This window comes from Pseudonaja textilis, chromosome 5, assembly GCF_049901715.1.
Source record: "Pseudonaja textilis isolate UNSWEBS1 chromosome 5, rPseTex1.2, whole genome shotgun sequence".
NCBI classification, from domain to species: Eukaryota; Metazoa; Chordata; class Lepidosauria; order Squamata; family Elapidae; genus Pseudonaja; species Pseudonaja textilis.
Window position 1 is genome coordinate 62,934,612 of NC_141994.1, and position 12,074 is coordinate 62,946,685.

General features: G+C 41.5%; 1 protein-coding gene across 4 annotated transcripts in view; it reads right to left on the reverse strand.

Annotated features, from left to right (window-relative positions):
- Window positions 1–7,935: 7,935 nt before the first annotated feature.
- EPS8 (EGFR pathway substrate 8, signaling adaptor) overlaps window positions 7,936–12,074 on the reverse strand; it is a 172,735-nt gene continuing 168,596 nt past the window's right edge. For all 4 annotated transcript variants that reach the window (XM_087935145.1, XM_087935143.1, XM_087935144.1 and 1 more), the window contains exons 19-21: window positions 11,667–11,847; window positions 10,825–10,954; window positions 7,936–9,297 (exon numbers count right to left, since the gene is read on the reverse strand). In XM_087935145.1, the coding sequence (XP_087791271.1) occupies window positions 9,184–9,297; window positions 10,825–10,954; window positions 11,667–11,847 (425 nt within the window). In that variant the 3' untranslated portion in view covers window positions 7,936–9,183. The remainder of the gene's footprint in view (window positions 9,298–10,824; window positions 10,955–11,666; window positions 11,848–12,074) is intronic.

The window sequence follows — 12,074 nt, forward strand, 5'->3', positions numbered from 1 at the left end:
GGTGGGCAAAAACATCAGCGGACATAGAACTGGTTCTGTGTCTGTTGCTCTTCAGAGCTACCAGTTCTACAGAGGTGGACAGAACCGGTAGATACCCACCTCTGGATCTCCTTTTGCAATCTTCTGACAAGCAAAGTCAATGGGGAAGTCAGATTCACTTAACAACCGTGTGACTAACTTAACAACTGCAGTGATTCACTTAACAAATGTAGCAATAAAAGTCACAAAATGGGACAAAACTAACAAATGTCTCACTTAGCAACATAAATATGGAGAGTTTTGCAGCGATAATTCAGCGCCAGAAAAATAAACACAGATGGCTGATTTAACATCTTTATAAACGTAAGATTTTACAAAAAGTTGTAGATTTCTCCAACACGGAGCAAACTCAAACAGAAACATATTGCAAGTTCAGAGCAGAGCTCCAGTCTCCAGCAAGCAAGCAAGTTAGTTTCATCTTCAATAGACATACTCAGAGCTCAATATAGCCGCAGAGTTTCAGAGCTTAACATAGAGCCATGCCTAGGCGACTTCTAGTTTCAGTTTCCAGCCTAGGCGACTTCTAGTTTCAGTTTCCAGCCTAGGCGACTTCTAGTTTCAGTTTCCAAACTATCTTCATTGTTTTATTTAGTTGCTATGCCTATTCATTGGCTGACCTTGTTACCATGCTCTATTCCAGTTCATGAATATATGCTGACAATAAAGTCTGGCCTCTATTGTGGCCGTAAGTTGAGGACTACCCGTACTAAAGCAGACAATTAAAAACACAATCGATAAAACAGGGGCGTTAAAGATCCGTATCTATAAATGTACCTCCAAACTATTAACAGGAAGGGGATTGTCAAGATCCTCTTAAGGGGACAGCAGTGTATGCAGCTCCATTGAGGCCATGAAAAACTTGGTATCTCCTAAGTACTATAGCAGATGGGAAGCAAGATATGGGTGAGTGGAAGTGCAAAAACTTGTAACAGTCACGCTGATGGTTTTTGGGGGTATCCAAACCTAGCAGGCACCCAATTTCCTCAAAGCAGTCCTGATTTGTAAACTGGCAATTGATTCTATCTGTCTTCCCATGCAACTCTTATTACTCAGCTGATGTCAAAGGGCCTACATCAGTGGCCCCCAACCTTTTTTGTGCCACGGCCTGGTACTGGCATCACAAAATGATCTGTGGCCCGGTACTGGCATCAGCACGCATGGCAAGGCGAGCCGAGCGACCGGCCAACCAGCCGTCCCCCGCTTCTCCCCGCCACCTTCAACTCCTCCTTTGTACCTTTGTCAATGGGCTTCGGGACGACTTCGGGACGGTCGCTCGGCTCGCCTTGCCTTGAGTGCTAAAAGAATCCTCGTGCCTTAGTTTTGTTTGAAGCCGCCCCCCTTCGATGAAACTAAGGCGTGAGGATTCCTTCAGGACCCAAACGCCGCTTTCTAACTGGAAAAGCTCACCAGAAGCACTTTCTCATCAAAACAAGATGGCGGCGCCCAGCAAACCGGTGGCCCGGTAGAAAATGTTCCACGGACCGGTACCGGTTCACGGACCTGTGGTTGGGGACCCCTGGCCTACATGGCTAAGAAGAAGATCCCAATGGTTTGGATAGACAGGGAAATGAAAAAAGGAGAAGGGAAACTCACTTCTACATTGTTGCCAGGAAAACTGTATGGATCTCTCCATGTAGTCCCCAAGATTTGAGCTTAACTCAAACGACCTCATACTTCTCACGAACCCCACCCATACGGACTCAAACTGATTGTGGATGGCAAATTCTCCATGGCGGGACCCATAAAAGTGCTTCATGAAGGTAAGCAAATAGAGTGGACTGTATGGGAGATTGTTTCAATGGGGAGACCCCTGCCAAAGGGGATCTCTACTCAAGTTGCTACATCTTGGTGTTGTTCTCATTTTGCTAGATCTCCGAGTTCTCTGCCTGCCTAAAATCACGGTGCAAAGTGAAACATAGTTGTACAAACACAGAACGGCTGGGAAAAGTCCATTCAACAGATCATGCCAATCCCAGACAGCTTCCTGGTGGGGGGAAAGGCAGGCAGGGTTAGGCTTAAGCAAATCTCAGTGGCGATGCTATTCCAGAGGATGGGACCAGCAACAGAGGAAACATCCTTCCTTTGTCTTTTTGGATAAGCAATAGGATCCAAATCGTGCCATTAGAACTTACTGGATAGGCAGATGTAATTAGAGATGATACCAATAAAGAATATTTGTAGCTCAGGGTTGAAATGAGAGATCCTTGATGCTCTCTGAGCTTGGTTGTTTTCTTGCAGATGTTTCATTACCCAAACTAGGTAACAGAATTAGCAGGGGGTGGGCTACTACTGGTTCACTAATTTTATCATTTTTAATTACCAGTTTGACGAACTGGTAAATCCCGCCCCTGCTTGGCCCCGCCCACCCTGCCCCTCCTCTCCCAGGAGTTCCCACATGCAGGGTTGCCATATGGCCATTTTTCCGGCCAAATCCGAGAAATTTGGCCGTATGAAAGTTGCTTGGCCGTGAAATCGAAATTTTGGCCAAATACCGGTTTTCAATACAATATATTCTCATGAAAATGACTGTCAGATCGTCTGAAAACCTCTGAAAAATGACGCGATACACAGGCCGAAGCCGCCTGACTGTGAACAGCGCTGCATAATATAAGCGGATGTTAACCCGGATCTAAACATCTCAGTATTGGATTGTTTTCTTGCCAGCCGGCGCGTGGCATCACGGAAAATCCCGGATGTGCGACCGAGAGACTATTTTTTATGATTTGATTATTTAAAAACAGTTAAAAAAACAAAAAACGATATATCCTCATGTTATATTGCATAAAAAAATTTGGCCGGAAAATTTGGCTTTGAGAGAAAATAATTTGGCCGAATTTGGCCGTATTTTGACTTGAGTTTGGCCGCAGAGCCAAGCTGCGATCTGGCAACCCTGCCCACATGGCCCATTTTGGATGCCAGGTAAGTGTAGGGCCCGCGCAGAAGCTCGTCCCATTTCAATCCCCACCATTGGAACGGGCCAAAAATGTGGCACATGGAGGCACAAAATGGGGCACGCAGAGGCGGCTATAGGCGACAGTGATCCCTGAAGCCTGAAGCAACTGATCATTGTTATTCCGAGAGGCTGATCCAACCAACAATCAGCTGCTTGTGCTAAATCAGGCTTTGCTGAAGCTGACCAGGTTGTTTGCTGTTTGCTGCAAGGAGGCAAATTGCTGGGAGGCAGAGGCAAATGTGGATTTTTTTTTCTTCTTTTCCTCCCCAAACGCTAGGCGCATCTTATACTTCAGAGCACCTTATAGTTTGAATATCTGCCTTTACATGCGATTAAGGGGCAGTAAAGTAAATTTTAGGAGCTTATCTAGCCATGTTTTCAGAGAGCAATAAACTCGTTCTCCTGTGTTATAGCATCAACTCAAAATATGCCTATCCACACTGTGCATTTCCACTTAAGCCCATGGCTTTTGCTGAGATTGTGAATGCTCATACTGGATTCTTTCCATGATTCATAACAAATTCATGTTTGAAATACGTCCAGGTTTTTACATAATTAGCACTCATCCACATATAGAAAACTTGCTGTGGAAGCAGGTTTCCCCAGGACTATTCTGGAACAGAAATGCAACATAGATGTCATCTCCTTGCCACGTTCCTTTGAAAGAACGCAACACTGAAAAACATATCCTTAGCAGGTGCACAAATAGATGCTGAAGCAAGAGAAAAGGAAACTTGAGAAGTTAGCAAAATTATTTTCGGTGCATCTGGTTTGACAGATTTTTGGAACAGTAAAACTGCACACACTTCATATTATTGTGAATAACGCCCGTCAGATCGCTTTAGCTTTTCTGGAAGAAAATTTCTAAGGGTTTTAAAAAAAATGAATCAATTAAATGTAGAAGAAACTTGATACTTTTGCAAAAATCTGCTCAAGCCTTATCAGAGTCATTGTTCTTTATTTGGAGAATGTGATTGAGGAATGAGGAGAAAGGGAGAGGAGGCAGAACAATTAAGGAGAACAGCTATCACTTTCAAAAGTTGTGAAAAAAATTGTGGAAAAAAATAGAACGCAAATATAGAGTGAATCATATATTGGGATCCCTCAGCAGTAGAACATAGAATAACAGACTTGGAAGGAATCTCAAAGGTCTTTTAGTTCAACCTCCTGCTTCGCAAAGAGAAGACCCTATACCATTTTAGACAAATGGTTGTCCAGTCTCTTTTTGAAAGTCTCTAGTGATGGCGCACCCACAACTTCTGAAGGCAAGCTGTTCCATTGATTGATTGCTCTCACCATTAGTAAATTTCTCCTTAGTTTTAGGTTGCTTCTCTCCTTAATTAGTTTCTATCTTTGTTTCTGGTCTTGCCTTTTGGTGCTTTGGAAAATAGTTTGACCTCCCTCAACTTTGTAGAACCCCCTCAAATATTGCAATACTGCTTTCATGTCACTCCTAGTCCTTCTTTTCACTAGATATATCAAATTCCTGCAACTGTTCTTTGTATGTTTTAGCCTCCATCATCCTAATCTTAATAGGTCATATGCCAACATGATATTGACCACAAGTTAGGCAGCAGGATACAAAACTTGCTTTGAAATATAAAATTCATTCTGGATTCCTCACTGCATTGTGTATGAAGTATTACATTGTCAGCATCCTGACATACACAGAAGTGGGGACACTGTTGTGTCCATGTCATGGATCTCTGCAAAATGAGCATTTTGTTCCTTGCATCAGCTCTGATTTCCTCCAGATGAGAGATAGGAATACATATCTGACTTTTCTTATTTTGGAGTTGTCTTGAAAGGGAGGGAATCTTTCGGGTCCAGTCTTTTCATACTGGCACCACATGGGAAATCTGATCCTCCATTTGATGATGAAGCTTCATTTAAGAGTTCAGCCTTCTCACATGCATGGAGAGGTTCCCATAATTCCTATCTGCCAGGGCCACTCTTGAGAATTGTGAGAGCACCTTCACAAATTGGGAAAGGCTTGAATAATTATTTCCTCAACGTGGGAAAAGTCTCACAATGGTGTAAAACTTACTCCATAAAAACCAAACTCTTCTATATTACCTATTTTTTAAAAAAAAAAAATTAAAAGAAAAAACATGACCTCTCAACTCACTCATGGTGATTCTGGGGGGCTTTTAGAAATAAAACCCCATATACAAACCCCAATAAACTCCCATCTCCCTAATGACAACTATCACATCACTTGATGAGCTATATATCACCCTGGAGTCTCCAGGCCTTATGGCAAAACCATGTCTTCAGGGTCTTTCAAGAGAGTATCAATGTGAGTGGCCAATATTTCCTCAGGGATGATGTTCCACAGGGAGGGAGCCACCACAGAAAAGGCCCTTCTCCTTGGTCCCACTAGATGGACTTCCTTAAGAAGTGGGGATCCGTAACACACCTTGTCTTCCCACTCAGGTGAGTTGGGTTGATGTAATTGGAAAAAGATGATTCTTCAAATAACCTGGTGCAAGCCTCCAGGTTATTTGAAGAATCATCCATTGAATCCCACTTAAAATATATACAGTGTACCAGTGTACCTGGAGGGTCACATCTAAATAATTAGAAGTACACAAAAATCTTCTGAATTGAAATAGGTTGCTCTTACTTATTGGAATTGCTCCGATGTGGATATGACAAGGTTGTCTGCCAAATAGGCGGGATACAAAGAATAAAGACGGCCATTGTAACTGTTCAATTTTATATGTGTGTTAGTATCAAATGCATGCAGAAAAAGGACAGGGCCTTGGGGAGTCAAGATCACTATTTTTAAAAAATATTTTATTCAGACTTTTTATAAGATAAAAGCCAAGGAAAGAGGAAAAGAGTAAGGAAAAAAGAAGTGCAATAGATGAAAGAAAGTAAAACAAAATTCAAAACATATAAGTAACCTCTGACCCTCTTTCAATGGATATTTACAAGCTGATTATCCCTTCAATCCCTTATTTTGTCCATGTCTTTTTCAATCTTATCACTATCTCGACGTTTTCTTCCCAAAGGGCTAGTTCTGACAAATGTGGAAGTGCTTTGGATTTGAAGCTGCTCCATTTTCTGCTTAAAATATGACCAATATGGTTCAGAATGAAACAGAATAGGTTGACCTAAGGTGAGTTGAACCCACTTCAAACCCGAAATACCTGAAACAGGACACTGAACTCAAGAATTTGGAGTGTGAAATGTTTTCCAAGTTCTCTCAAAATCCTCTAGCCCAGTGTTTCTCCAGCTTGGCTAATGCTAAGATGTGGGGACTTCAACTCCCAGAACTCCCCAACCAGCGGGCTAGCTTGGGAATTCTGGGAGTTTAAGTCCACATATCTTAAAGTTGCCAAGTTTAAAGTCAGGATGCAAAAGGATCTTAGGAGACTTGAACAATGGGCCTTATCCAACAAGACAAAATTTAACGTGGAGAAAAGCAAGGTTTTACACTTAGTCAGGTAATACCAAAGGTACAGGTACAGATTAGGTGAAACCGGGTTCAACAATAGTAACTGTGAGAGGCACCTTGAAGTCCTAGCGAACGACCACTTAAATATGAGCCAGCAGGGTGTGGCAGCAGCCAAAAAAGCCAATTCAATCTCCAGTTGTATAAACAGAGGCACAGAATCAAAATCATGTGAAGTATTAGTACTGCTTTATAAATCCTTAGTAAGACCACACCTGGAATAACATTTCAGTTTTGGTAGCCACATTACAAACACAATGTTGAGACCTTGGAAAAAGTGCATAGAAGAGCAACTAAGAAGATTAAAATCCTGGAGACTAAAACATATAAAGAACGGTTTCAGGAAGTGGGTATGGCCAGTCGAGAGAAAAGAACGACTAGGGGTGACATGATAGTGGTATTCCAGTATTTGAGGGGCTGCCACAAAGAAGAGGGGGGTCAACTTATTTCCAAAGCATCAAAGAGCAGGACAAGAAATAATGGATGGAAACTCATCAAAGAGAGAAGTAACCTGGAATTAAGGTGAAATTTCCTAACAATGACAATTAACCGGTGGAAGAGCTTGCCTTCAGACGTTGTAGGCACTTCATCACCAGAGGTGGGATTGTACCAGTTCACACCTATTCGCTAGAACCGGTTGTTAACATTCTAAGCAGTTCGGAGAATTGGTTGTTAGAAGTACTGACCTAATCCTGTAAGGAAGGCAGGAAGGAAACATTCTGGGGTTGCTTACAGAAACTGCCTCTCCATTAACCCTTATTACATTCTTGGCAGGACTAGACTTCCTGTGTCAGGAACTTTTTTGGAGTTTTTTTCCCCCTCCTTTGCTGGTACTTTGCTTGTGTGGAGTGGCCTTTCAAAGTTACAATGGCACTGAAAAAAGTGACTTATGACCGTTTTTCACACTTACAACTGTTGCAGCATCCCCACAGTCATGAGAGGCCAGGTGAGGAGATGCGTGCCTTGATGTGAGTGATATTGAGTTGGCCACGCCCAGCCAATAATATGATCACCAAACCATGTCTACCCAGTCACATGACCACCAAACCAGGACCACCAACTAAGCCATGCCCACAGAACTGGTTGTCAAAAAATTTGAATCCCACCCCTGTTCATCACTGTAGGTTTTTAAGAAAAGACTGGATAGCTACCAATCTAAAATAGCATAGGGTTTTCTGCTTGGTTGGGCTAGAAGATCTCCAAGTTCCCATCCATGTCTACTCTACTGTATTCTAAGTTGGAGAAACACTGATTTCTAGCAGGTACGTTAGAGGGATCCTTAAAAAAGGAACCTCCTGAACTGAGAGTGGGAAGATTTTGTACAAAGTAAGAAAGATGTTTTCAATTTTGAAGTGGTAGAACTACTGTGGAATGATTCCATCACCCTCTGCTGATGGATTTTTTTTTTTTAAAGCACACCTGTTGTTTGGACCACAAAGGAAAAACTTGCACCCTTTTTCTCATAACAGACAATGCAAACCACTTCACGTACATCAGTGTTTATTGCAGACTTTGAAGAGTCATGAAAAAAAGGCACCATGAAAATCAAAGGACTCAGTTTTTCCCTATTTTGTCTTGATGTGCCATATGAGAGAAAAGAACATTTTGCACAGAAAAAAAAATTATACTCCTGTGTTTACTGCAATATTTTGGCTATATTATTTTAAAAGATTTAAATTGCAAATCAAGATGGAATTTTGATGGATTTTTTTTTTTAAAAAAACATTGATAAACACCTTCCCCCCTTTTTTTCCCTTTTCTTTTTGTCTGGTGAAGTGAATTTTTTTTTTAAATTAAAAAATGCAATGCTATTAAGAAATAATACTATGAACTACCACATGGATATCAAAATAAGACCTAAATGACCCTACTTTTTAAAAATTTGTGCTATTGTTTATTGTATTAGTGTTTTCCTTGATTCGTAACTTATCCCTCCTCCCCCAAAACAGACAAATAATTGAAATGCAGAATAAATTACATTGCTATGTACACTTCCATTAAGAAATCATGACATGATGCCGTTAGAAGAATTTAATCTGTGCTTGTAAGTTTAGCGTAGTCATTGATCGAATAATTAAAAATACATCTGGGAACTTCTACATAAATGTGGAAATCTTAAGTGCTGGAGGATAAGAAAAGCCGTGGTCCGTAATTATGGCAAAACAGTTATGGATGGCATGAATAAAAGGAATGTTGTGCCACCATAAAACCATTTGAGGTCCTGTTGATTTCAATGGCAGACATTTAAAATTTCACTTTTTTGGGGTTGAAATCAATAGGGTCTGGACAAGAGAATCAACACTGGCCTTTTGGACTTTCTGCCTTTTGGACTTTCTGCTCGATGGCAGATTTCAACACATTTCCTCAGATGGCTCGGTCTGAGGACAACTCAAAAAATTGCAATGTGACTTTGCTAGGCCTGTGGAAAAAAGATGAGCAAAGCATGAATTTCTCTTGGGATGCCTGGTTTAAGGAACCCCTCCAGGGAATACTCTTCTATTTTTTTTTTTTCCATCAAGGGAGAGGCAAAATGGCAATTGCATTCTCCCTCTTGGCTCCCAACTGCATGCTCCCTTAATGGCATAATATACTAGTTACATAAATAGAGACATTCCCCCGACATTTCCCCCTCATGGCTTCCTAAAACAAAGCATGATGGAACAATGCCAAGAACAATGGGTTTCCCCTCCCCCCCTCGACAATAACCACAAAACATTTGTAGACGAGTCTGTTAATGACCACTGCTTTCATCGAAAGATTCGACTCCTGAATCAGTGGCAGCTGCGTTAAGTTTCTCCTTCCGCCTTTTCATGATTTCCTGCAGTTCTGAACTTCCACTGGAATTCTGTAGGAATAGACAAAATATATATATATATATTTTTTGCAGAAATGTACTCTTCCAAGCTAAATCCAGTATACAGTACAAAACCTGGAAATCCCACATTTGTTTTTCCAAAAGCCCATTGGACTTTCTTGGTTTTTTTGCTTTGAAAATATTTTGCTTCTCATCCACGAAGCTTCTTCAGTGAGCTGAAGAAGTTTCTTGGAAGAGAAGTAAAGTGTTTTTAGAAAGAAAAAAACAAGAAAGTCCATTCACCTTTTGGAAAAACACCTTTGGGACAACCATGACCTGGATGATTGAGGCTCTCGACAGACATTCATGCCTGGAAATTTAATTCTATTCAACCTCTAAAACAAGGATCTTCAAACTTGGCAGCTTTAAGACTTATGGACTTCAGCTCCCAGAATTCCTGAGCTAACATGACTGGATGAGGAATTCTGGGAGTTGAAGTCCACAAGGGTTAAAGCTGTCAAATTTGAAGACCTCTGCTCTAGAAGCAAAAAGTATGATGGTTACACGTATGACTCAATGGGCTGGTTTGGATGCAACACTAAACCATAGTTTACCATTATACATAGAAAATTCATATTAAACATAGGTTAAAAATCAACATCTGCCGACTTTGAGCTTGCTGTCTCCAAAGCACCTATAGCCCACCTCACATTTTCAGCCTTTAAAGTGGATGATAAAGTATATATAAAAAAGGGATTGCCTGGAAAGGATGGAGGTAGCTTTAAAACCTTCAAGACTTCTAAAAGCTAGTGCTCTCTTGAGGAAGGCACTTAAATGTCTCTCCAAAACTTAACTTACCTTTGAATGTCTCTCCAAAACTTAACTTACCTTCTTCAATATTTATCCTTCCCCTGAAAAAAATGGGAAGAAAATCCAGGCTCCATCCGCACCAATAACATTAATACCCTAGAGCAGAGGTCTCCAACCTTGACAACTTTAAGACTTGCAGACTTCAACTCCTAGAATTCGTTGGCTGAGGAATTCTGGAAGTTGAAGTCCACAAGTCTGGAATACTCTACCTGACTCTGTGGCTTCTTCCCCAAACCCCAAAAACTTTAACCTTAGACTGTCTACTACCATGTTTCTCACAAAATAAGGCTGGGCCTTATTATTTTTTGACCCCCGAAAAAACGGCCAGGCCGTCTTTTCAGGGGTGACTTAATTTCCTCCCCCACCTAGAGCAGCCCATACGCACGTACCTCACTGCGAGGCCACTTCTATTGTAGTGGAAATTTTGAGTAGTTCGGAGAACCAGCAAACACCACCTCTGACTGGCCCCACCCCAATCTATTCTCCACCTCCTGAGTCCCAGCTGATTGGCTGAGTCTTCTTTTGTTGCCCTGCACAGGAGAACAGAGCTGGGAAGCAGGTTAGTGGGGTGGGGAGGGAAGGGAGATTTTGCAGTATCCTTCCCTTGCCACACCCACCAAACCACACCCACAGAAGCAGTAGTAAATTTTTTTTCAATCCATGTCCTGTGCTACAGCATGGTCGATGAATAACTGGTTCAGGACTTACATCTAGGGCTGCCTTCTGTACAGTAATTTGGCTGTAGACTCGAGCACCTTCTGGGCACACCGATTTAAGTTCATCTTTGTTGAGGGAAAACAGTTGTGCGCCAGTCAGAACTCCAAGGCTGTTCACGGTCCTGCATGAGTAGCAATAACGTGTGAGCAATGACCCTTTTACAGCTGAGAGAATAGATGCTAATTAGTCAACAGAAGCAGACGAGGGAAGGACCCTGTGATCTTTCAGGTGCTATTGTGCTATAATTCGTTATTCCATGGCTTCCCTAACCAAGCTAATTGGGAAGGACAAAAATTGGATTTGGACAGCATGTAGACCTCACGTGAACCTCATCCCATATTTAGGAGGTTGCCAAAGGGGCGTGCGTAAGTGCACTAATGTGCCTATTGTCCCTGTTACATTTTTAGTTTTTTTCATTTTGTTCATTCAAATTTGTCGTTTTTGTTTGATGAATAAATAACTAAATAAATGGAATGTCAAACACCGGGGAAATCAGAAGATTCAGGCAGTTCAAGTGAGTATAAAGATTTATTTCAAGCTGTCTATAAGAATCTGAATTACTAACAGTCAAAGGGAAATGAATGGGAGATAAAAAAGGCACGCAGGGACTCAGGACTGATGATGTGTTTGACCCCTTCCTCAGGTTCCCCCTGGTCATCTCCTACATGGCAATAACTTCCCAATCATGTTGTCAAACAACGCAATTACATTCATGTAACTCAAAATAAAATTATTTTCACATTATATCTTCTCAGGTCCAAAGTCATTTATCTAAGCATACATTGTCCAAGCTCTAGTTAATTCAAGACAGCTGGTTACTCCTTTGGACTTACACTGAGTTGAATCCTTTGGCCTGTAGCCAAACTTTAATGTCTTCCGGAGATGATTCGTAGTTGATATTGACGATGGGGGCACTGGAGCGTGGCACTTGGAACTTCTTTTGGGCAGCATTCCGACCAATGGTAAGACGGTGAATGAGTTCATCTTGAACTTCTTCCATCTGAGATTTCCTTCCTGGGAAGAGGGCAAAGCAAGAGAACTGGAGGAGATTGGCCATTCAAGTCAATGGTTCACATTCAATACTCCATGACGGAGAGGGTTAGATCAATCTAAAAGAAAAGAAACACCTACAGCAGTGGTTCTCAACCTGTGGTCCGTGGACTCCTGTGGGAAGGGTGTGATGTTATCAACAGGGCGTCCATGAAGGCTTGAAGACATGTTATGATTTAAACTTGAGTTAA